We start from the raw sequence: 26,486 nt of genomic DNA, 5'->3' as shown, positions 1-26,486 counted from the left end.
GGCGAGAGGAAAGCAAAAGAGTATGTCCCAAGGAAACCAAGACAACCTGGCAATACCAGAACCCAGCTCTCCCATAACAGCAAACATTGGAATGCCAAACACTCCAGAAAAAGAAGACGCAGACCTGAAGTCATACCTCAAGATGCTGATAGAGATACTTAAACAAGAACGGGAGGAAAAGCAAAAAGATTCAGATGCTTTCAAAGAGGAAACAAGAAAAACACTCAAAGAACTCAAAGAACTAGAGGAAAACAGAACCAAAGAGATGAGGGAATTTAAAACAGAAATTGACACAATAAAGAAAACACTAAAAGAGATAACCCTAGAGGTAGAACACCTAAAAAAGAAATCAGGAGTCACAGAAGCAAGCATTTCCAATAGACTACAAGAGATGGAAGAGAGAATCTCGGGGGCAGAAGACAACATTGTAAACATAGACAAAACAGCCAGAGAAGATGCAAAAAACAAAAAGCTCCTAACCCAAAATGTCCAGGAAAACCAGGACACAATGAGAAGACCTAACCTAAGGATAATAGGAATAGAAGAGGGAGAAGAGTATCAACTAAGAGGCATAGTAAATATCTTCAACAAAATCGTAGAAGAAAACTTCCCTACCCTCAAGAATGAGATGACCACGAGCATAAAAGAAGCCTTCAGAACTCCAAATAGGTTGGACCAGAAAAGAAATACCTCCCGACACATAATAGTCAAAACACCAAGTGCGCAAAGCAAAGAAAGAATACTAAAAGCAGTAAGGGAAAAAGGTCAGGTAACATATAAAGGCAGGCCAATCAGAATCACACCCTATTTCTCAACAGAGACTATGAAAGCTAGAAGAGCCTGGATAGACATCATGCACACCCTAAGAGAGCACAAGTGCCAGCCCAAGCTGCTATACCCAGCAAAACTATCAATCACCATAGATGGAGAGATGAAGATATTACAAGACAAATCAAAATTTACACAATATCTGACCACAAAGCCAGCACTACAACAAATTATAGGTGGAAAACCCAATACAATGAGGTCTAGTGAAAACAAGAAAACTAAAAGAAGAAAAAGACACAGACACGACTCAACCCACAAAGGCAATAATGGCAGGAAACAGAAACAACTATTCCTTGATATCTATTAACATAAATGGACTCAATTCCCCAATAAAGAGACATAGGCTATCAGAATGGATACATAAACAAAATCCAGCCTTTTGCTGCATACAGGAAACTCATCTCAGAGACAAAGACAGACACTATCTCAGAGTAAAAGGGTTGGAAAAAAACTTCCAAGCAAACAGCCCCAAGAACCAAGCTGGAGTGGCTATTCTAATATCGAATAAAGTAAATTTCCAACCAAAAGTTATCAAAAAAGATAAGGAAGGACACTTTTTACTCATTACCGGGGAAATCTGTCAGGAGGAACTCTCAATTCTTTACATATATGCTCCAAATAAAAAAGCACCCACATTCATAAAAGAAACCCTACTAAAGCTCAAAAAATACATTTCACCCCACACAATAATAGTGGGAGACTTTAATATCCCACCCTCACCAATGGACAGATCATGGAAACAGAAACTGAACAAGGACACTGCAAAACTAGCAGAGACTTTGAACCAACTAGACTTAATAGATATATACAGAACATATCATCCTAAAATAAAAGAATACACCTTCTTCTCAGCACCCCATGGCACCTTCTCGAAAATTGACCACATAATTGGACACAGAACAAGCCTCAATTGATATAAGAAGATTGAAATACTCCCATGCATCCTCTCAGATCACCATGGTCTACGGCTGGTCTTTAACAACAACAAAGACAACAAAAAGCCTATGTACACATGGAAACTAAACAACACTCTGTTAAACGAAAGCAGGGCCAAAGAAGAAATAAAGAAAGAAATTAAGGACTTTCTAGAATTCAACGAAAATGAAAACACAACATACCCAAACGTATGGGATGCAATGAAAGCAGTACTGAGAGGAAAACTCATAGCCCTAAGTGCTTCCAAAAAGAAACTGGAGAGAGCTTACATCAGCAACCTGACAGCACAGCTAAAAGCCCTAGAACAAAAGGAAGCAGATATACCCAAGAAGAGTAGACGGCAAGAAATAATCAAAATTAGGGCAGAAATAGACCAAATAGAAACAAAAAGAACCATTGAAAAAATCAGCAAAACCAAGAGTTGGTTCTTTGAGAAAATCAACAAGATTAATAAACCCCTAGCCAGACTAACTAGAGGGCAAAGAGAGAGTATACAAATTAACAAAATCAGAAAGGAAAGTGGAGACATAACAACTGAAATTGAGGAAATTCAAGAAATCATCAGATCCTACTACAAAAACTTATACTCCACAAAATTGGAAAATCTGGAGGAAATGGACCAATTCCTAGACAGATACAAGATCCCAAAGTTAAACCAGGACCAAGTAAACCATCTAAATAACCCTATAACACCTAAAGAAATAGAAGCAGTCATCAAAAGCCTCCCAACCAAAAAAAGCCCAGGTCCAGAAGGGTTCAGTGCAGAATTTTATCAGTCATTTATTGCGGATATAACACCAATACTCTCCAAACTATTCCAAAAGATAGAATCAGATGGAATACTACCTAACTCATTTTTTGAGGCTACAATAACCCTCGTACCTAAACCACACAAAGACCCTACAAGGAAAGAGAACTTCAGACCAATCTCACTTATGAACATTGACGCAAAAATACTCAACAAAATTTTTGCAAACCGAATCCAAGAACACATCAAAACAATCATTCATCATGACCAAGTAGGCTTCATCCCTGGGATGCAGGGATGGATTAATATAAGGAAATCCATCAACGTAATCCACCATATAAACAAACTCAAAGAACAAAATCACATGGTCATCTCACTAGATGCTGAGAAAGCATTTGACAAAATTCAACACCCCTTCATGTTAAAAGTCCTAGAAAGAACAGGAATCCAAGGTCCATACTTAAACATAATAAAAGCAATATACAGAAAACCAACAGCCAACATCAAACTTAATGGTGGGAAACTTGAAGCAATCCCACTAAAATCAGGGACTCGACAAGGCTGCCCACTCTCGCTACCTATTCAACATAGTACTGGAAGTCCTGGCTGGAGCAATTAGACAGCAAAAGGAGATCAAGTGGATACAAATCGGAAAGGAAGAGATAAAAACATCGCTCTTTGCCGATGACATGATAGTGTACTTAAGTGACCCCAAAAACTCCACCAGAGAACTCCTACAGCTGATAAACAAGTTCAGCAAAGTGGCTGGATACAAAATCAACTCAAACAAATCAGTAGCCTTCTTATACTCAAAGGACAAACATGTGGAGAAAGAAATTAGGGAAAAGGTACCCTTCACAATTGTCACAAAAACTATGAAATACCTTGGTGTGACTCTAACTAAGCAAGTGAAGGACCTGTACAACAAGAACTTCAAACCTCTAAAGAAGGAAATTGAGGAGGATCTCAGAAAATGGAAAGATCTCCCATGCTCATGGATTGGAAAGATCAACATTTTAAAAATGGCAATCTTACCAAAAGCAATCTACAGATTCAACGCAATCCCTATCAAAATTCCAACACAGTTCTTCATGGAATTGGAAAGATCAATGTGCAATTTCATATGGAACAACAAAAGACCTAGAATAGCTAAATCCATCCTCAACAACAAGAAAACATCTGCGGGAATCACTATCCCTGACCTCAAGCTATACTACAAGGCAATTGTGCTGAAAACTGCATGGTACTGGTACAGAAATAGGCATGTGGATCAATGGAATAGAATAGAAGATCCAGAAATGAGCCCTCACATATATGGTCACCTGATTTTTGACAAAGGAGCCGTAAACATTCAATGGAAAAAGGACAGCCTATTCAACAAATGGTGCTGGTCCAACTGGCACTCAACATGCAAAAGAATGAAAATAGACCCTTTCTTATCTTCTTGTACAAAGTTCAAGTGTAAGTGGATTAAAGATCTCCACATTAAACCAGATACACTGAAACTATTAGATGAGAAATTAGGGAAAACTTTAGAACATATAGGCACAGGAGAAAATTTTTTGAACAAAACACCAATGGCTCAAGCTCTAAGGTCAAAGATTAACAAATGGGACTTAATGAGATTGCAAAGTTTCTGTAAGGCTAAGGACATTGTCAAGAAAACAAAACGGCAGCCAACAGAATGGGAAAAGATTTTTACCAACTCCACATCAGATAGAGGCCTAATATCTAAGGTATACAAAGAACTCAAAAAGCTAGACACTAGAGAATCAAATAACCCTATTAAAAAATGGGGTACAGAGCTAAACAAGACATTCTCAGTTGAGGAATATCGAATGGCTGAGAAATATCTGAGGAAGTGCTCGACTTCCTTAGCCATCAGGGAAATGCAAATCAAAACAACCCTAAGATTCCACCTCACACCAGTCAGATTGGCCAAGATCCAAAACTCAGATGACAACAGATGCTGGCGAGGTGCAGAGAAAGAGGAATCCTTCTCCACTCTTGGTGGGGTTGTAAACTAATACAACCACTCTGGAAATCAGTCTGGTGATACCTCAGAAAATTGGACATAATACTACCTGAAGACCCAGCTATTCCACTTCTGGGCATATACCCCAGAGACACCTTAGTACACAACAAAGATATATGCACCACAATGTTTATAGCAGCTCTATTTATAATAGCCAGAAGCTGGAAAGAACCCAGATGTCCTTCAGAAGATGAATGGATACAAAAATTGTGGTACATTTACACAATGGAATACTACTCAGCCACCAGAAACAATGACTTGACCAAATTCTTAAGAAAATAACTGCATCTAGAGAATATCATTCTGAGTGAGATAACTCAGTCACAAAAGAACAGACATAATATGCAGTCACTGATAGTGGGATGCTAACCCCAGAGGCTCGCACTGCCCCAGAAACAACTCACAGACTGTATGAAGTCCATGAAATAAAGAAAACAAAATAAAACAAAACAAAGAAATCTTTATACAACAAGAAAACTTTGACTATTTCCATGTTGCATTTTGTTTTACATGTACTTTATGCTCATTGTAACTATTAAGTTTTCAATGCATATTATCAAACCTTTAAAAAAATCAAGTACTGACTAAAAAATATATCCATACAGTTTTAGGCAAAAATTATTTTAAAATCTGAAAAAAAGTACTGACAAAAATGTATTGTATAATTTTATGCAAAAAATGCTTAAAATTTGTACATTTATCTTTGTTTTGTAAAATAAAGTTGTTAAAAAAAAGATATCAAGGTAAAAAAAAACCTGAATAATATGCTGAGAAGGAATTGTCATTCGCTTGAGCCAGTGAGAAGCTCTATTGTCTTTCAACAACACTAAAATTTGTAAATCTTGCCTTATCTATCTCACACAATTTTGGGAAGATGAAATAAAACAAGTTTGTGATATCTGTTTTTTTAACAATAAAACAACAACAACAACAACAACAACAAAAAAAAAAACCAAAAAAACAAAAAGCACTTTCCAGAAGATATGACCTCAGTGATGCTGGTCTCTTCTTAATCATCACTAATTTCTTAGCTCCAGCTAACAAGAATTAGTTGTCCCAGTAGTCACTTGTATTCTGAACTCTCTAAATTTAGATCCTGGTGGCCAAATCGACTGAGTTCTGTTGCTTCCTGAGGCTGGAACACGCCTCCCTCCCCCTTGTTCTATTATATTATCACCAGTTTTCTGTTTTCTAACTCCTTCGCTGCCTAAGTTTGGCTATCCTGGAACTTGATCTTTAGACTGACTTTGAACTCAGATCTCTATGCCTGTTTCCTAAAGCACTGGAATTAGAGGTGTAGTCTACCAACCCTGGATATGTTTTTATTCACCTAGAACTTGCTCTAGGCTGGGCTTGAACTCAGAGATATGCTTGTCTCTGCCTCCTGGAATTAAAGGCTTATACTACCATCCCTGGATCTAAACTTAGCTGGGTGAGATCTTGCCACAAAGTCACTACTCTTTTAATTCAACTTAATATCCTTGAACATAGGATTCAGCTCCAGTTTACTTTCTGGTGTCCCCTTAATGCTCGAACCATGTATTTTATATTTTCCCTTTCTCAGTTTGCTATGTTTGTTTAAAGTGCTTCTCATAAGATTTAACCAGAGAAGTCTATGATGGGCATTTCTGAGACTTCCTTTGTCAGTGCAGTTAATCTGAGATTCTTCATCTTAGCCTCAGGCAGACTTTTCAGACAAGGGCAAAAAAGGAACCATATTCTTCACCAAAATGGCACAAAACAGTCTCTAGACCATATATTGAATTTCTCCACTGCAACCTCTTACTCTCAGTAACAAAGTCTTCCATATCCCTACTAGAATAGCTCACTAAGTCCTATTTAAACCATTCCACTGCTTTCCAAATCCAAAGTCCCCAAATCCACATCCTCCCAAACTAAAGCATAGTCAGGCCTATTACAGCAATCCCTGATACCAACCTCTGTCTTAGTTTGGGTTTTACTGCTATGAACAGATACCATGACCAATGCAAGTCTTATAAACAACAACATTTAATTGGGGCAGGCTTACAGGTTCAGAGGCTCAGTCCATTAAGGCAGGAGCATGGCAGCATCCAGGCAGGCATGGTGCAGGCAGAGCTGAGAGTAGGGTCTTAGAAGCCACACCCATAGTGGCACACCTACTCTAACAGAGTCACCCCTCCACATTGTGCCAGTCCCTGGGCTAAACATATATAAATCATCATACCTGACATCATCCATTCATGTGCCCCATGTCTTGTTTGCCATCCCATACATAGTTCTTCGTCTAGTGAATAACTAATGAAGACCATTTTGTCTTCCATGATTTCCTAGTTCATTTATTCATTTCTGCACTATCTGTGGTTACAAAGACCAAGTTTTAAAGGATATTTGCTTCCACAGGTAAGAAGAGAACATCGTGCTCCGTCATGATTTCAATGTTGTGGGAAATGTGTGCTGAGCCCTTGGCTCCGTCTTTTCCGACTGCCATGGCAAATAGCTCTACCTTTAGCTCTGCTTGCAAACCAGCAGCCACCTGTAAGACATCAAATACTGATTGTAAAACTAATTCTGACAGCATACCTAAATTCTCTAAACCAGTTTTCTCATCCATAAACTTGACACTAGTGGATGTAAGCACATGTAGGGAGTGAATGGAGTCTTGGGTAAGGGTATGTCATTGCCATGAGCGTGGCCATGTCAAGACCCTTTTGCCTCAGACCCACTGGAATGTCCAACCCTGTTGCTGACCCTTGCTCAGTGCCTGAATGTTGACAGTAAGTGCGGGAAGCAATTGCACGGGCTACAACAGCTTCCTTTCCCAGAGTGTTGATAGCCTGAGACCACTGTCCTTCATTTCCTTGTCACCCCAGTGGTCCCATTTCCACAGCCCAGCTGTGTGGGTCAGAACATATATGTCAGAATTGTTTAGAGTGGTGTAGAATTCCAGGAAATAAATGGGACTGAAAATAAACTTCAGAAGGATGTTGGAGAAAGTTTGGTGTTAACCTGCGGCACTATCAGGAGCTGAGAGAGACTTAAGGAAGCCAGGTGGTGGTGGTGCCTGCTTTTAATCCCAGCACTCCGGAGTGGGGGGAGGCAGCTATGTCAGCTCGAGGCCAGCCTGGTCTACAGAGTTGAGTTCCAGGACAGCAAGGTCTACACAGAGAAACCTGTCTGGAAACAGCAACAACATTATGGATCTGGGCTTAGTGCACAGCAATGAGATCATTGAAGAGGTATGGCTCTTCCTGGTTTTGTTTGCTGTTTGTTTGTTTGTTTGCTTCCTGGCAGCCATCAAGAGAGCAGTTTTGCTCTCCCATATGACCCTGCCCTGATACTTCACAGAGTCCCCAAAACACAGGGCTAAGTGGTTCCAAAGTGACACCCCTGAAGCTATAAGCCAGAACAAACCTTCTTTTCTTTTAGACTGACTGCCACAAAGGCAAAAACCAGGTGCTATGAGTGTGTGTGTGCACATGTGTGTGCACATGTGTGAGCGTGTGGGGGGGTTTGTGGTGGGAGACTAAATGACGGGACATTGGAAGTAAAGGAAAATCATTACAATACCTATAACTGTTTGTCCCTAGTTTCCTCTTCTATCTCCTTTAGTCTGTCTTCCCCCTGCTCCCTAAACAGATGCCAAAGTTCTCTTTCCCATATTCTCAAACATCAGCAGTGTGTAGGGGACACTTGAATTTTTCTATCTGACTCTTGACTTCTGAACCGAGATCTCTGTTTAATGTCTGACCTCGAAACCGTAAGTCATATCCTTATACCCGTCTTACAGTCCAGAACTGTGTGATCTCTTGAGGACTGGTAGTGAGTTTCTGGCTGCTGGCTGATAAGGGTAGATTTCATCTAAGAGAAATAGGAATGTGATAGAAGAAACTTGATGAGTCTCTCATCAATTGGTCTCTGGGATTCTAATACAGGATGTGTAGGGTGATGGGGCCAGCAGAGGGAGACAGAGTCAGTGTAGGTGCCAAACTGCTTAGGTCTGAAAGTGAAAAACAATGAAGAAATGCCACAAGGCATTGGGCTGCTTGCCTCGTTCTTGGAAGGCACAACTAGCCAGGAAAGGGAGAGATGCTTCTGTTTCTAAGCTGCCTTTCCAGGAGGCTGATTAAAAAGAAGACTTGGGAACAGTTATCTAAAAAATAAATAGATATATAAATCACACACTACCACATGGAGAACAATTAGACACAAACGGAAAATTTAAATATAGTTTTATAAATGATAGAATTGAAAAGGGTTTCCATTGTTTTTTAACAGTGTGTGGGTATGTGTGCTGGAGCAGATCGCAACACTGTTTCTGAACGTCCCAGGATTGGTCCTCCAAGCCCGGCAATCAGAAATTCTTACTGTTCTACTACAGATTGTGACAGGCAACCTAGGAGTGTGCTAAAAACTTCTGGTTTGAACACCTTCACAGACAGGCAGAAGAAAAGGCTCAGAGCATTGATGCCCAACCTTGCCTGGTGTGAGATAGCCATTGCAAGAAGCTGACAGACTCTTCCAGACACTTAAGCTGACCCCTGAATGCAAGTAACAAATGTGGCTGCTTTAGTGGCTTCCCTTGTGCTTGCTGTGGGACTACATGCCCTTGCTGCCTGTTCTTCTGACCCAACACACACCCATTTCTGTGCCTAATAATTCCTGAGCCCACCAGAGTCCCTACTTCATTCTGACCATACCTATCTGAGTGCCTGCTGTATGTCTGACCCTGTAAGGTTTCTGTATGCCACCCCTCTTCCCTGGCTCTGGTGAAGCAGCCAGGTGACATGCTCACAAAATGGTTCAGTTTTAATTTGAGATAAACTTGTGTTTATCTTATATAACATTTCTAAATGTGTATTGCTAAAGTAGGTAGGAATATAAATGAATAGTCACTTAATATTCACTTTTTAAAAACCAAACACCCCATTTTTGACAGTGTAGCAAAGTCAGGATAGGGTTAGGTTTAATTTTTAATTTTCATTTCTTTTACGGACTTTTTCTTTATCTGAAACACAGAAGTGTGTATTTACAGAGTGCAGTGTGGTGTTTGGATGCATGTATGGAATCAGTGATGCTCATTCCGGGTAATTAGCATAAGCATCACATTCAAACATTCATCCTTTGTGTTGAGAATGCTGAAGAAAGAAAAACAATCCTTTCTTCATGTAACTGGGTGTGGCCGTTCCTTGGGATTGTTCTAGATTTCCTGTCTTACAGGTTGACATCTTTAAATTTGTGTTTTTGGAGAATGTTGAAGAGTTAAAACAACTGATGACTTTAATAAATACAATATGATCTCCTGTTATTGTATTACAAAGTATTCTCTGGAGCGTGTGAGAAAGCAAGCCAGGTTTATATAAAGAAGAAAGAATAGGATGGTTTTTTTTCATGGAGAATATGTCACTTTTCAGAAAAACTCAGTGCTTTTGATCTATTTATTTTATATGCATGGGATCTTTTTTCCCCACATGTATGTCTGTGTACTGCATCCATGAAGTATATGAGGAGATCAGAGAAGACTTTTGGGGTTCCCTGGACCCAGACATACATGTGGTAATGAGCTGCCAGGCAGTTGCTGTGAACTGAGCAGTATGTACTCTTAACTACCTAGGCAAGTCTACAGTCCCCACGAATTCAATGTTAAAAAGGTCACCTGCATATCACCGTGACAGGTGAAGAAAGCTTCCCATGTGTCCAGCTGAAGCTATTTATTTCACTCGTAAGCATTTTTTGTTGTGGTTCTTATTACGTGGATCCACATAGAGGACCAGTCTAGGGAATTGTTTCCCTATGGTACATGAAATATTAGACCCATTTATGGTGTAAACTGAGTGTTAGAATCATATAAAATGAAGATCGGGATGATGGTAAAAAAGCCAACTGCAATGTAAACATACATATTCACATGTGTGCATGCAAACACACACACACACACACACACACACACACACACACACACACACACACACACACAAACATATGAACTTACAGGCCCAGGTTTATATGTCACTTTCAGTCCAGTGCTGGGTGGGGGCTGCTTCACTCTAAACCTACCAGAAAGAAAATGAAAGAAATTATGCCATAATGAAAACAAAATAATGAAAGAACTAGGGTGCTATAAAATCAGGAGGGTGTTAAACTAGGAGCCAGGGAGTCCATACAGTGGGCAACAACCAAAAAGGCCTTAAGAGTCCATTGAGAAAAGATTTGGGGAATCCACCCATTTCGAACCTGCCTTTCCAACAGTTCTTACCAGCCTGAAGCAGACTCCAGCCTGTATTCCTGCCCTTTGTTACTATTTAGTGAAGGGCCCAGGCAGAGCGCTGCCAGGGTTTGGACGGTGTGTGCCTTGCAGCTTGGCTGTCAGTATTAATATGAATGCATCTATAGAACAATGGCTCTTTGGGCAAATAGCAGAGCAGGGGAGCTTGGGCTTCCCTCTGACTCCATGTGGGAGTCAGACTCTTTGTAATTCCAAGTGGCCTTGGCATAGATTTATGGTATGTTGATCCAGTGAAAATGAGTGAACTCCCAGTGTGGCTTCTGGTGACCACAATAAAGTGAAGTCTCTCAGTATGGCAGAGACAGGAATGACCTGGTTGGGATTCAGAAAGCTTAAGCTTCCTCATGCTAGCCTGCAAGGCTTTGAAACAGATTATTCTGTTTCATTACATATAAGGTGTCAGAAGGTTCAAAGATTCCACTAGATTGGGTCTAGAAAAGTACCAGGCATATTTTCAGACCTATACATAAACTGAACTGTGGGCTAAGATGCTTATTAATAAGTCAGGTCTTCATAGCTAAAATTACCATAGTGCTTCAGTTATTCTTTCTGTCTCAATCAGGCAGCAATAGTGTGATTAGAAATAGTGTAATTAGAAAATAGTGTGATTTCAAAATCAAAGACAAAAGGAAATTTAAAAGAAAGGAAGATACAAGCACCAGGCAACATACTAGAGAATGTCTAGGAAATATCATCTGTTTTATTAGCAGGAAACTTGTGGGCCAAGAAGGAAAGAAGGACTATATTCAAGTGCTGAAAGTTAATATCTGCCAGCCAAAACCCACTATTTCCAGCAAGGCTATCCTTCAGAAATAATTGATTTTATAAAACAGCAAAAGCCAAGGAAATGCATTACTGCTGAACTTGTCTTACAAGGAATGCTTAATGAGGTTCTTCAAGGAGAAACAAAAGGATGAAAATTACCATCATGAATACGTATGCAACTGTAAAACTTACTGGAAACAGGAAATGCAAGATTGAATCAGAACACTCTAGTACTGTAATGTTGTTAACTATATATATTCATGATGGTCATAGCATGCATGAAGTTTAAAGCCAAAGTGATCAAAAATACAGTGACACCAATTAGGAAATATATCATATAAAATGACACATATTCTGATATCATATACCTAGATTGTGTGAAGGGCAAAGTCGCATATTTCTGTACGTAGTAGAAGCTGTTGTCAGCTTAACTTGAAACTATAAAAAGTTTGATGAAGTGGGTTGTGGTAGTACGCTCCTTTAACTACAGTAGGAAGAGGAAGAGCTCTGTGGATTAAAGAAAAGCCTAGTCTACATTTCCAGTTTCAGTACAGTAAAGGTACATAGTGGAAAATGGCTTTATACAAGCCAAGTAGCATTAGAGCCTGTGCTGAGGTGGCCATATAAAGGTAGCCATGTGGAACACTTTAGCTTTGGGTGACTAGCAAAGTGGGTCCCTGCAGGACTATGGCAGGACAATAGCTTGGCAGCTTCTGTTGGAGCCCGGAGCGGCCACCAGAGGGATATCTCTGCTTCTAGAGTGTTTGTGAGGGGTTGAGGGTTTCTACACAAAATACCTTTCCAAATCCTTGTTACAAAGAAAATTCCATACATTCAGATCAAAATCCAGGTCCGGATCTCAACCTAGGTTTAGGTCCAGATGTTCTCTATGGCTTTGTACAAGGGGACAATCTTGGTCCCACTCCCATAGATCCAGGAGAAGAAGGTCTTACGGCCGAGAGTATCAAAGCTGTTCTCAACAGCATTGCCATTTATTCCCCCAGGCCTTCTCAAATGCATCTTGCTGGCTATCAGGGAAAAGTGCAGCTACAATTTTGGGATATTTGGGTTGAGCATTGATACCACAGAAAGAGATCTAAGGAAGCCTTCTCCAAATATGCTGCCGTTGCCTTTGTGTCTACTGTGCATAGTCAGGCTAGGCTTTTGAGAGAGTTTACGTCAGTATATTCTGAAATGTAGATGGTGCCAAGGAAGCTAAAGAGCATTCCAAAGGAACGGAGCTTGGTGCATGTGGAATTTAAGTTTATTTTGGGGCACACAGCCCAAAACCTCCAAGGGGGTTTTGGAGAGACCCCCTTTTGTCATGTGGTTCCATTTTACAGCAGGCTTCAATCTTCAGAACACCCTGGATTTAATAGAAAAACCACTTAAATGAACTTTTGTACAATTGAACCATCTCAGTTGTCAATACTTGGATGGTAAAAAAAAAAAAAAAAAAAAAAAAAAGTACATGCAAACCGTACTTTTCTAAAGCTCTTAATTTTGAACAAAGTTCTGAACTACACACATGCAGAATGGAAACTGTGTGTCAGTTCCCACACTGTTGGGATTCTCATGAAGGGCGGGATGAGGGCTGTGATGATGGGGTATTACAGCAGAGCACGCTGAAGATGTGGTAGAGGAAAAGGCAGACAGGGAGCTGCACAGACAGTATGGAATGGCATCAGCTCAGGACACCCAAGACCAAGGTCTCAGCACAAGACTTATTTGCTACAGAGGGACAGTGGGCTGGGAATATAAGTCAAAGACAGGAGATAGAAGACAAGAGAGAAGGGTAAGGGATCAAGGGAGAGGGAAGAGAGGGGAAGAGGGACTAGGACTGCCTCTAGATAGAGAGACAGACAGATGTGGCCCATAGGCAAATGGTGGTTTATAAAGGGAAAAAGGGAAACCCCGTGTTAGGATGAGGTATTTAATTTTAATTGGGCATGTTAATTAGGTGAGGGGGGGGAGCTTTTGATTGCTCGATTTGAATACTTTGGTAGCTGGACTTTGGTAGCCAGCTTCAGGGAGAGGAAGTGGTCAAATAAGGGAATAGACCCTTGTTGGCTAACTTTAGGAATGTATGGTTTTTAGCAGGGCAGAGGGAATGGGGGAGAAGGGCAAGGCCCGCCAGAGCCGTGTTTGCCATGCTCAGGCTGGCCAGTCCTTCAGTTACTTTCTTCCTACCACAGGATGGCAGACTTCGGACCCATTTCTGATCATGCCACTCACGTCATCTCTATCAAAGCATGGCATTGAAGACTTCTGGAAGCCCATCACAGAGCTGGGGTATTGTTTGTGAATGATAGTTTCTATCAGGTCCTAGTACGCAAAGAGTGCTGAGTGAAGTCAGCTGACTTTCATACCTTCGAGGGCAACTACTTTTGGTGGAGTTGACACACTGTTTTCATTCTGCATTTGCCTAGCGCAGGGCTTTGTTCAAAATTGCTTTAGAAAAGTGTGCTTTGCATGTATGCTTTTTTTACAGCTGAAATTTCAACAACTGAGATGCTTCTGTTGTACAAAACAGTTTATTTAAAAGGTTTTGCTGCTAAATGTGCAGGTGTTCAGAAGGTTAAAGCCTGTTGTGAAATGCCTCCACCGGACAAACAAAAGCAATGATACCCAGTTCGACTATTTAAAAAATAATTTTTTTGTAACCCCAAGACAGCTACAGCAAGCATATAAAGGATAGGATAGGAGGAAGGGAACACTTAAACACCTATGGAAAAGCATCAAACCGCAGAGCTAGACAACTAGAGACTAAAGAAAGAAGCCAGATACTGAACAACAAGATGGCGACCCTGAGTGCTGTCACTGCTGTAGTGCATGTTCAAGTCTCCTAGTCAGAAGACACCAAGTGGTAGACGCACTGAAAAGATAAACCAGAAGTAAGATCCCGCTCCCTGTAGCCTGTGAGCAAATCCCTTGTGGTTCAATAGCATACTTGGCCGAAAGTGAGAGGACAAATGCTAAACAAAAGATCGCTGATGGGGCTGTATGCATTTATGGCCTTGAAGGTTCACTTCAAGTTAAAACACATGGGGAAAAAAAGAAAGGGGGACTCCTCAGGAAGTAATCTAATTTGATGGTGGGTAGTTATTTATAATACAACTTTATGGCTTGTCTGATTGCTAAGGTGTCAACTGTAATTTCTTTACCCATTGTGTTTTTATTCCCTTTAGCTAGCAAAAGTTCATAATTGACATAATACAAATATAAATATCAAATAGTAGACATACAAGAAAATCTTAGCATTTGTATGAAAAGTTACTTTTATCAAGACATGCTATGTATCAGTTCATCGTGTTTATGAAAATCAATATAATACCTTTACAGAGCCAAAGATTAAAATTGATCATCTCAACTGACATACACGAAGCATCTGACAAAGTCTGACATAGTTTCCTAAATACAAACTCTGAATGGTTTTGGGCTTGGCAGGAAACTTGCTTCACAGCATAAGGACTCTTACGAAAGGCCAAGAGATGAAGTCTTTCCTCTTGAGGTTGACTTTAGGCAAACAGGCTCATGGCCGCCACTCCTGCTTCCCATAGCATGGAAAGCACTGACGTTAGCCATCGGATGAGAGAAAGAAAAGGCATGCAAATTGGAAAAGGGGGGGCTAAAATTACCTCTTCGCCTAAAAGCCAGATATTGCAGGAGTAAATATGCTAGAGCAAATAAATTGCATAAAATTGTTTAGTACAAGGTCAGCCTTCAAATATCAATAGAATATATTAAAAACTGCAGCTAAAATATCGAGAAGGTGAGTTCACATGTGATAGATAGTACAGAAAACCATGCAGTTGATGGGGGAAGTATCAATATGCTCAGAGGTGCAAAACACCGTGGAAGACACTGAAGGAAACAAATGGATGCAAAGATGCCCTGTATCCAGAAACTGGAAGAAAACTATCCAAACACCCACAAGAATCAAGGTTTGGTAGTACACACAATTCTAGCACTTGAGAAGCTGAGGCAGAAGGATTGCTGCACATGTAAGTCATTGTGTTTTGATAGTGGAGTAGTATTACATTGAGTAAATGTACCACAATCTCTGTATCCATTCCTCTGTAGAAGGACATCTGGGTTCTTTCCAGCTTCTGGCTATTATAAATAAGGCTGCTATGAACATAGTGGAGCATGTGTTCTTGTTATATGTTGGAGCTTCTTTTGGGTATATGCCCAGGAGTGGTATAGCTGGGTTCTCAGGTAGTACTACACCCAATTTTCTGAGGAACCACCAGACTGATTTCCAGAGTGGTTGTATCAGTTGAAAGTCCCACCAACAGTGGAGGAGTGTTCATCTTTCTCCACATCCACACCAGTATCTGCCGTCATCTGAGTTTTTGATCTTAGTTATTCAGACTGGTGTGAGGTGGAATCTCAGGGTTGTTTTGATTTGCATTTCCCTGATAACTAGGGATATTGAGAATTTCTTTAGGTGCTTCTCAGTCATTCGGTATTCTTTAGTTGAGAATCCTTTGTTTAGCTCTGTACCCCATTTTTCAAATAGGATTATTTGATTCTCTAGAGTCTAACTTCTTCAGTTTTTTGTATGTATTAGATATTATCCCTCTATCAGATGTAGAATTGGTAAACATATTCTTCCAATCTGTTGGTTGCCATTTTGTCTTATTGACAGTGTCCTTTGCCTTACAGATGCTTTGCAATTTCATGAGGTCCTAATTGTCAATTCTTGATCTTAGAGCATAAGCCATTGCTGTTCTGTTCGGGAAAATTTCCCCTGTGCCTATGTGTGCTAAGCTCTTCCACACTCTCTGTTCTATTAGTTTCAGTGTACCGAGTTTTATATAAAGGTCTTTGATACACTTGGACTTGAGTTTTGTACAAGGAGATAAGAATGGATCGATTTGGAGTCTTCTGCATGCTGACTGCCAGTTGAACCAGCACCATTTGTTGAAGATGTAGAAAACCCTTTTCTATTGAATGGTTTTAACTGCTTTGTCAAAGATCAAGTGACCATAGGTGTGTGTGTGGGGGGTTCATTTTTGGGTCTCTGATTCTATTCCATTGATCTACCTGCTTGTTTCTGTACCAATACCATGCGATTTTTATCACAACTGATCTGTAATAGAGCTTGAGGTCAGGGATGGTGATTTCCCCCGAAGTTTTTTTATTATTAAGAATAGTTTTTGCTATCCTGGATTTTTTATTATTCCAAATGAATTTTCAAATTGCTCTTTCTAACTCTATGAAGAAGTGAGTTTGAATTTTGATGGGGATTGCATTGTATCTGTAAATTGCCATAGGCAAGGTAGCCATTTTTACTGTGTTGATTCTTCCTATCCATGAGCATGGGAGATATTTCCACTTTCTGAGATCTTCTTCAATTTTTTTTTCTTCAGAGACTTCAAGTTCTTGTCATACAGATCTTTTACTTGCTTGGTTAGGGTCACCCCAAGGTATATTATTAACTATTGTGAAGGATGCCAATTCTCTAATTTCTCTCTCAACCTGTTTATCTTTTGAGGAGAGTAAGGCTACTGATTTGTTCTAGTTAATTTTATATTCAGCCACTTTGCTGAAGTTGTTTTTGTAGCTGTAGAAGTTTTTGGTGGAATTTTTGGGGTCACTTATGTATACTATCATATCATCTGCAAATAGTGATATTTTGACTTCTTTTTTTAAAATTTGTATCCTTTACCTGTTTTTGCTCTTATTGCTCTGGCTAATACTTCCAGTACTATATTGAATAGGTAGGGAGAGAGTGGAAATTTCATATATAAAAACTTCCTTGTATCCCTGGAATGAAGCCTACTTGATTATGGTGAATGATTGTTTTGATGTGTTCTTGGATTGCAAGAATTTTATTGAGTATTTGTGCACTGATGTTCATGAGGTAAATTGGTCTAACGTTTCAATTGGTCTAATGTTTTCTTTCTTTGTGTGGTTTAGGAATGAGTGTAATTGTGGCTTCAAAGAATGAGTTGGGTAGTGTTTTCTATGTTTCTATAGGAGAAGAGTTTGGAGAGTATTAGTATTAGGTATTGTACGAAGGTCTGATAGAATTCTGCACTAAACCCATCTGGTCCTGGGTTTTTTTTTGAGGGGGGGTTGGAGGCTTTTGATCACTGCTTCTATTTCTTTAGGTGTTATGAGACTATTTAGATGGTTTATTTCATCCTGATTTAACTTTGGTACCTGGTATCTGTCTAGAAAATTGTCCATTTCCTCTAGAGTTTTCACTTTTGTTGAGTATATAGGATTTTGTAGTAGGATCTGATGACTTCTTAAATTTCTTCAGTTTCTGTTGTTATGTCTCTTCTTTCACTTCTGATTTTGTTAATTTGGATACTTTCTCTGTGTCATCTAGTTAGTCTGGCTAAGGGTTTATCAATCTTGTTGAGTTTTTCAAAAAAACAACTCCTGGTTTTGTTGATTCTTTGTATAGTTCTTTTTGTTTCTACTTGGTCAATTTCATCTCTGAGTTTGATTATTTCCTGTAGTCTACTCCTTTTTTTCTGTATTTCCTGTATCTGCTTCTTTTTGTTCTAGAGCTTTCAGGTATGCTGTCAAGCTGTTAGTATATGCTTTCTTCAGTTTCTTTTTGGAGGCACTCAGAGCTATGAGTTTTCCTCTTAGTACTGCTTTCATCGTATGCTGTAAGTTTGGGTATGTTGTACATTCATTTTCATTAAACTCTAAAAAGTCTTTGATTTCTTTCTTTATTTCTTTCTTGATCCAGTTCTCATTGAGTAGAGCATTATCCAGCTTCCATGTGTATGTTGGCTTTTTTGTTGTTGTTGTTGTTATTGAAGACCAGTCTTTGTCCATGGTGATCTAATAGGATGCATGGGGTTATTTTGATGTTCTTGTATCTGTTGAGGTCTGTTTTGTGACAGACTATATGGTCAGTTTTGGAGAAGGTGCCATGAGGTGCTGAGAAGAAGGTATAATTCTTTTGTTTTAGGATAACATATTTTATAGATGTCTCTTAAATGCATTTGGTTCATAACTTCTGTTAGTTTCACTGTGTCTCTGTTCAGTTTCTGCTTCCATGATCTATCCATTGATGAGAGTGGGGTGTTGAAGTCTCCTACAATTATTGTGTGTGGTGCAATATATTCTTTGAGCTTTGGTATATTTCTTTTTATGAATGTAGGTGCCCTTGTATTGGGAGCATAGATGTTTAGGATTAAGAGTTCATCTTGATAGATTTTTCTTTTGATGAATAAAGGGGCTTTTTCCCTCATCTTTTTTGATGACTTTTGGTTGAAAATCTATTTTATTCAATATTAGGATGGCTACTCCAGCTTGTTTTTTGGGAGCATTTGCTTGGAAAGTTATTCTCAACCTTTTACTCTGAGGTAGTGTCTGTCTCTGAGATGAGTTTCCTGTGTGCAGCAAAATGCTGGATCCTGTTTACGTATCCATTCTGATAGTTTATGTCTTTTTATTGGGGAATTGAGTCCATTGATGTTAAGAGATATTAAGAAAAAGTGATTGTTGTTTTCTGCTATTTTTGTTGTTAGAGGTAGAATTATGCTTGTGTGCTTTTCTTCTTTGGGGTTTGTTACAAGAAGATTAATTTCTTGCTTTTCCTAAGGTGAAGTTTCCCTCTTTATGGTGGAGTTTTTCTTCTATTATCCTTTGTAGGGCTGCATTTGTGGACAGATATTGTGTACATTTGCTTTTGTCCTGGAATATCTTGGTTTCTCCATCTATAATAATTGAAAGTTTTTCTAGATATAGTACCTGGGCTGGCATTTGTGTTCTCTTAAGGTCTGTATGACATCAGTCCAGGATCTTCTGGCTTTCATAGTCTCTGTTGAGAAGTCAGGTGTGATTCTAATCAGTCTGCCTTTATATGTTACCTGTCCTTTTCCCCTTACAGCTTTTAGTATTCTTTCTTTGTTTTGAGCATTTGTTGTGTTTGAATATGTGTTGGAAAGAATTTTTTTTCTGGTCCAATCTATTTGGGGTTCTGTAGGCTTTTTGTATATTTGTGGTCATCTCTTACTTTTGGTTAGGGAAGTTTTCTTCTATAATTTTGTTGAAGATATTTACTGGGCCTTTTAGAAGTCTTTGCTCTCTTCTAGACCTATTATCTTTAGGTTTTGTCTTCTCATTTTGTCCTATATTTCTTGGATGTTTTGGGTTCAAAGCTTTTTGATTTTTGCATTTTCTCTGACTGTTGTGTCAGTGTTTTCTATGGTATCTTCTTCTCTCTTCCATCTCTTTTATTCTGTTGGTGATGCTTGAGTCTATGACACCTGATGTCTTTATTAGGTTTTCTAACTTCAGAGCTGTCTCCTTTTGTGATTTCTTCATTGTTTCTATTTCTGTTTCCAATTCCTTTACTTGTTTGGTTGTGCTTTCCTGTAGTTTTTTATGTGATTATTTTTAGTGATTTTGTTTTTGTTTTTGTGTGTGTTTCCTCTTTAAGGGCTTCAACTTGTGTGCATGTGTTCTCCTGGCTTCCCTGTACTTCTTTAAGTGTGTTATTTATGTGCTTCTTGAGGACCTCCATTATCATAATGAAGTATGATTTTAAGTCTACATCTTGATTTCCTGGTGAGTTGGGATATCTACTATTTGCTGTGGTGGGAGAACTGGGTTCTGATATTGCCAGATTGTCTTGGTTTCTGTTTCTCAGATTCTTGCACTTGCCTCTTGCCATCTTGTTATTGGTGATGCTAGGTGATCTTGTTGTCTCTGACTGGAGCTGGGTCTGTGGACCTGTGGTCTTTGGAGGGAGATTGCTCTGGGGTCTTCGACTTTCTGGGTAGGCTGTACATTCAGATGGCAGTGGGCCAGCTCTGGGTTTGGTCCAGAACAGTCTGTTCCCAGGCAGCACCAAGCTACCTGGGCCCTGAGAGTTCTGGGTGGTCTCTCCCTGGATATCCAGTGGAGAGGGGGTGTGGACTCATTCGTGAGCACAGGAGTGAGAGTGCTCCTGTGGCTCCTCTGGGTGCCCAGCAATCTTTGGGCAGGCTGCCAGTTCTGGTAAACTTCTGCAGTGGCATTCATGATAGCCATGATAGGAAAGCAATTTATTTGCCCATCAAGAGATGTGTGGATAAAAATACAAATAGTGGAATATTATTCAAACCTGAGCCAAGAGATCATGCCTTTTGCTATTGCATGAATAAACCTAGAGGTTATTAGCATAGCAAGTGAAAGAAGTGAGACACAGAAAATGTATTACCCCACTTTCACGTAAACTCTAAAACACAAACTAAAACACAAAAATGGAAAACGAGTGGCTACCAGGGGTTGAATCAAGGCAGAATGACGAAACATGTCAACATCTACAAAGTGAGGGCTGGCTGTAAAGGAGCTCAAAGAGCACGTACTGTTCAGTCTTTCAGAAGACCTGAGCTCTGGATCCAGCATCTCCACTGAGTATCTTACCATATCCTGTCATTCCAATTCCATGGATAATAAGGCACCTTTGTAAACAAGCCTAGAAACCAAATGTTCATGAGGAATGGGGGAAAGAAAACTGAATTACATAGTGAATTCCCACTAAGTAGATTCCAGCTGCTCTTGACAAAAAAATTACTTGCATTATTACTGCAATAATCTTTTGAAATATCTATGTGCCCTATGATGTCATGTCACAGTTCTTAAATATGCACAGTACTATTTGAGAGTGCTTTTCCTATCAGGCACACACAAACCATCATTGTGGTTGTCACAGTTGATAATTTTTAGAGTGTGGTGCCTAATACCAACTTGACATGCCTGGAAAGAGGAAACTTCAGCTGAGAAATTGTGTTCATCAGACTGGCCTGTAAGCAAGTCTATGAGGGCATTTTCTTGACGAATGATTGATGTAGGAAAACCCAGACCACAGTGGGTGGTGCCACCCCTGGGCAGGTGGTTCTGGATTCTATAATAAAGCATGCTGGTAAACACTGATTTCCCCATGGTCTCTGCTTCATTTCCTACCTATAGTTTTTTTCCCCTTGAGTTCCTGCCCTGACTTCCCTTCATCATACAATACAACCACAAGCTGGAATCAACCCTTACAATACAACCACAAGCTGGAATCAACCCTTATGTGCTCCTGTTGCTTTTGGTCATGGTGTTTATGGCAGCAAGAGAGAGCAAGTCAGGACATGCCATCTCAAGTCCTGAGTATTAATTATTGAAGTGCTTGCACACATTATTTGCTTTCACCAGGTTAGATTCAGAGTTGCAAGGCTTCTGCTGAAGGACCTACAGAAGTCATGAATGCAGCTTTCACATTATTGGAGTCTAGTCTATACTGACTTGTTGAAGAGTGAATAAAAGGAAAAAGTAGTAAATGGTGTGATTATTCAGAATTCACAATGTGGTTATAGTTCAGTAAATGATCATTAACATAGAAAAGACAAGCATTAAAGGAACACGGGCAGGCGCCTGGTGCCTTTGCCTCACCTGCAGAAGTCCACACCGATATTCTTGAGCTTCACAATGGTCGCATAGGTGTGTCCTTCTTTAAGCACTCCAAATTTCACTGATGGTGGGAGAAGGTGGAACCCGAAAGGGGATGCATTTGGGTTATGAATGGCCGCTGATGCAATGGAAGATGTATTCACTTTTCCCCCAACAGAATCTTCCACCTTTGTAGAGCAGAGACATGGACAAAAGGGAGAAAGGGAGTTTTCAATTAAAGAAAAATCCATCTCTAACAACTCATACAGAATACATTTGCACATTCAAGGTTTCAAGCATGATTATACGAATGGCAACATGGTGACCCACTGTCTCATGGCAATGCTATGGTGATGGTCAGTGTGTGCCATGGAAGTAAAGAAAGGATAATCTTTCTTTGTTGTTGTTGTTTTGTTTTTACTTATGAGCATAAGCAAGTATTCCTATCAGAGATGGTGGGAAAACTTTATCTAAAAGGCTCTGAGGATAGCTAGAAGAGAGGAAACCATGAAGGAGAGGGAACTGGGCAGGGTAGAATGAAAGAGCATATTTTAACTAACAGATTGCTATGGTCCAATTTTCAATATGAGGTGCTTTTAGGGCTTATCAGAGTCATAGAGAATGAGAGGTGCGGGGTATTTTTCCATCCTTGGGTGTTGGCTGGTGCCTACTCATCTCAAACACTTATAGATTTGCAATATGACTGAGCCCATGATCAGAAACGGGGGGGAGGGGCGTCTCGAGTCTCAAATTATTTATTAGATAATGCTTTGATCCCTAGGTTAAAAAGGTGAGGAGTTTGGGAAATGGGCATGTTCTGACCTATAGGGAAAGAGAACAGGAATTTTTCATGATGGGGGGTGGTGCGGACAACATGACCATGACCGGCAGCAGGGTGGCAACCTTGAAAAGAACTATCTTACCGAATTGTCATGCCAGCCATTTTTGTCTTTTTTTCTATGCTGGCATCCTATTATGTAGAATTATATATTGAACATTGTTTCCAGTAAACTCTTGAATTTATTATTCTGTTTCCAATAACATGAGGCCATAGTTGGTGCCAGCTCAAGTTGTTTGGATGTTATCCTAAGCTTCATTAATAGAAAGGTCTTGGGGTTTAGGTTTAAGAGATACAGTCCTCCTTTGAGGTAATTGATTATCAGAAGAGTTATTAATACCATAGACAGATAGACTGACAGCACCAAGGTTCAGGGATTAGAGAAGAGTTCAGGCCCACGCAGACAGAGAATCTCAGTTTTAAAACAGGATTCCTATGAGATTACAGATGACCTTGTCCAACCTTATTGGTCAGCCACATCTCAGAGGGAAATGTTTACGAAGACAGCCTGTCATCCAAGATAATCTGTTTTCCTTGAAGCATACAATTCCAGCAGAGATCACAGATCCACACAAAGCCCCCAGAGCCCCATCAGTTTCCCCAATCCTACACCCCTATTAACAGGTCCTTGCTAGCTTTTCCCCTCGAAGTCTCCCTTCACTCCCTGAGTAAAAAGGCTTCTGCCAAGGGAATGTGCTAATTCCCTCTGTTGAAGTCGGACTTTGGTTTCTCTCTATCTTTTTTCTCTTTATGCTACTTCAGATAGCTAACAGGTGTGACAGAGTAGAGGGTCCATTCTTACAGATTCCAGAGGGGAGTGGTCGGGTGGGAAAACCGTACAGTTTTCTTTTCCTTTGGCCCAAGGTTGGCAGTTCTAGGAGTGACTAGGCAGAGTTGACTGAATAGTTGACAATAGATGGCCTTGTGGCTGTCCTTGAATGAGGTTGCATGGGCCAGGAGGGTGAGCTTTCAGGCAAAAAAAAAAAATGACTGTAGTTTTGTAAACATAAACGACTGCAGTTTGAGGAATTATCACCATTTAACCAGAATGAAGGGACTTTACATAACCCTGGCTGACAAGGAGAAGGGAGACCAATAATGCCTGTAAATGACAAAGAGCATCTGAGTTATTCTTCCCAAAGTGACCACTCCCAGGGACATGGCAGTCAGCTGGTGAAACTCAGAAGCACTGCCTTTTTTGTGCTTCTGTGGAGGCATGGTGAGGACACAGAGCTGGCACAAACCTCAGTTCATTCCAGTTGCCCGAGCATCTCAGTTACCTTGGCTTGAGGCTGAGACTTGGGCTTGGAGCTCATCATGTAATGAGGTAACTTCACTTTCTCTTTTCTTGCTTGTCCGGTAACATCCTGTAGCAATGACTGGGTTGGGATTTTGATTGGCATGAACATGTCTGGTTCTGTTAGAGAGCAAGTTTAAGTCAGAGAACATCTGAGATATTATTAGGACATAGAAGGGCATGGACCAGCCTGGGAACTTCTCCAGTCATTCCTTTGTAATTAATTTTTTACTTTAGCATCATATAATAATATATATTAATTTATTTACTTTATTATGTATGTACATGGAGGTGTGTTTATATGCGTGCAGTTGTTAGTGTGTGGTATATGAGTGTGCATGTGAGTATGTGTGTGTGTACAGTTTCTGTCATTTGCTGCTGTTCCTGCCTTCCTTTCTACTTCTTCCTTCCCTTCTTACAGGCTTTTGCCATCACAACTAGCACAAGTATCTTTTATGTCATTGTGGGCTCTTTTCCTTTAGATACACAGTCTTGCTATGTTCTCCAGGCTGGCCTAAACTTAAATCCTCCTGCCTCAGCTTTTCAAGAAGGTATAACCTCTCCTTTTTCAAATGAGCATTTTGCCTGCATGTATGTCTGTGTACTATATCAATATCTGATCCTTGAAACTGGAGTGACAGATGACTGGAAGTCCCATGTGAGTGCTTGGAATAGAATCCAAGTCCTCTAGAGGAGTAGCCAGTGCCACCTCCCCGGCCCCTGTCCCATTAACCTTTTAGTATATAAATTACACACACACAGATAATTATATATAATATTCCAAGTGTATATATAATATAAGTATATAAATTGTATGATGCCGGGGAGAATTGTCAGTCAGTGAAGCTGAGCTCGGCTCCTCAGCATCCATGTAAAAGGCTAGGTAGGGAAACATGGGCCTGACATCTCGGTGCTGGAGACAAGATGGGAGAACCCTGCATTCTGAAGACATAAACATTTACTTCAAACCTGTGAGGTAAAGAGAACAAACAATGGCCATACCTTCAGTAGGAGGTCTGATGACATTTTCAGTTTGGCTGTGGCTAGCAGACTCCTTGGTAGATTTTATTAGATTTTCAATTTGGTTTTGGCTAGCAGATTTCTTGGTAGATTTTTTTAACTTTTCGATGTGGTTTTGGCTAGCAGATTCCTTGGTAGCTTTCACTTCAATTTCAGTTTGATCTTGGCTATCAAACTCCTTGGAAGAGTTTGCTACATTTTCATATTGGTTTTGGGAAAAAGAGGTCTGCAGACATTTGTTTAAATATTCAGTCATTTTTTGTCTAGTAGGTTCTTGGATATTCTCAGCAAGCTCCTGGTTTGGAAGGGGGTGTGTATTTGAGGCTTCTTTTTCTGAAACCTCAGTCTGTGTAGAATCTAAAATCCCCAAACAAACAATGTAAGTCACATTATGGCCAATGACACAGAGACAACTGAGTTTGTACAAATACAGGTTATACAAACACTGAACAATAGGTTTCTTAATGAGCAGGGTGCCTCCTCCTCATATGAGACTGAAGAAGACTCCATATGAGAACACCACTGAGAGATTCCTCATAATACGATCCTGGCTTGTCACTACCAAATGAGGCAGTGTCTGCAGAGTGCATACTCCCTAGGAGCTGGTTGGATCTTGTGGGCAGAAGGACTGGATGGAGCTGACAACATGCTGTGTAACCAAGAGTCCACACCATCTGCCTCTGCCTTTACCTACTAAACAAAAATGGTTCTCAACATATTCGTTACTATGAAAATGCATCTCCTCATTAGTATATGTATCTTTAAGAAACAGATACAATATGAAACAAACTTGAATATATGTATGATTGGGAAGGCAAAGAGATATAAAGCTGCTTAAGTGGAAGTTGGAGGGCGGGCCCCAAGGGGGACAAAGACTAGACTGTACAAAAAGATTAAAGCATTTTTAAAAAGAGGACACTGCGGTTTCCCTGGGCTATGGTGAGCCTGACAACTCAGGATCACTCATGTCTCCTCACCACAGTCACAAGTTGATTTATTAGCCCTGATCTTTGCTTTGCAAGTACCATTAGAAAGTACATGTTTTTTTTTTTTTTTTTTCTGACCATGCACATTCCAGGTGGATGTACTGTAGTTATGACCTCATGCAGGTCTGTTTGAGTCTCCTCCCTATTCAGCTTACTGAGAAGAAGGGCTACATTCCATTTCAAGTTCGACCCTCTCGGCCTCTCAGCACGCAGCTGCTGAGCATACAGAACTTCTCTCTTGTCTCCATGTTCCATCATTATACAAAAGAAATGAATAATTCCACCTTTGATGTATACTTTCATAATAAAACTCATACATTTCTACCTTTGGTCTGTTACATGAAGTTTTGATGTCATATACTGTCTTTTGCATGAC

At 40.0% G+C, this 26,486-nt stretch overlaps 1 protein-coding gene across 1 annotated transcript in view; it reads right to left on the bottom strand.

Annotated features, from left to right (window-relative positions):
• SPAG17 (sperm associated antigen 17) overlaps positions 1 to 26,486 on the bottom strand; it is a gene marked incomplete at both ends in the record, with an annotated part of 212,051 nt that overhangs the window by 2,724 nt on the left and 182,841 nt on the right. Inside the window, 5 exons of the mRNA XM_080915775.1 lie at positions 6,915 to 7,062; positions 10,519 to 10,579; positions 21,973 to 22,157; positions 24,088 to 24,224; positions 25,107 to 25,481. Of these exons, the coding sequence (XP_080771901.1) occupies positions 6,915 to 7,062; positions 10,519 to 10,579; positions 21,973 to 22,157; positions 24,088 to 24,224; positions 25,107 to 25,481 (906 nt within the window). The remainder of the gene's footprint in view (positions 1 to 6,914; positions 7,063 to 10,518; positions 10,580 to 21,972; positions 22,158 to 24,087; positions 24,225 to 25,106; positions 25,482 to 26,486) is intronic.

Source organism: Micromys minutus (assembly GCF_963924665.1).
Source record: "Micromys minutus genome assembly, chromosome: 4".
In the NCBI taxonomy this organism is placed as follows: Eukaryota; Metazoa; Chordata; class Mammalia; order Rodentia; family Muridae; genus Micromys; species Micromys minutus.
Note: the sequence above shows the minus strand (reverse complement) of the source record. Positions and strands in the feature narration are given on the sequence as shown.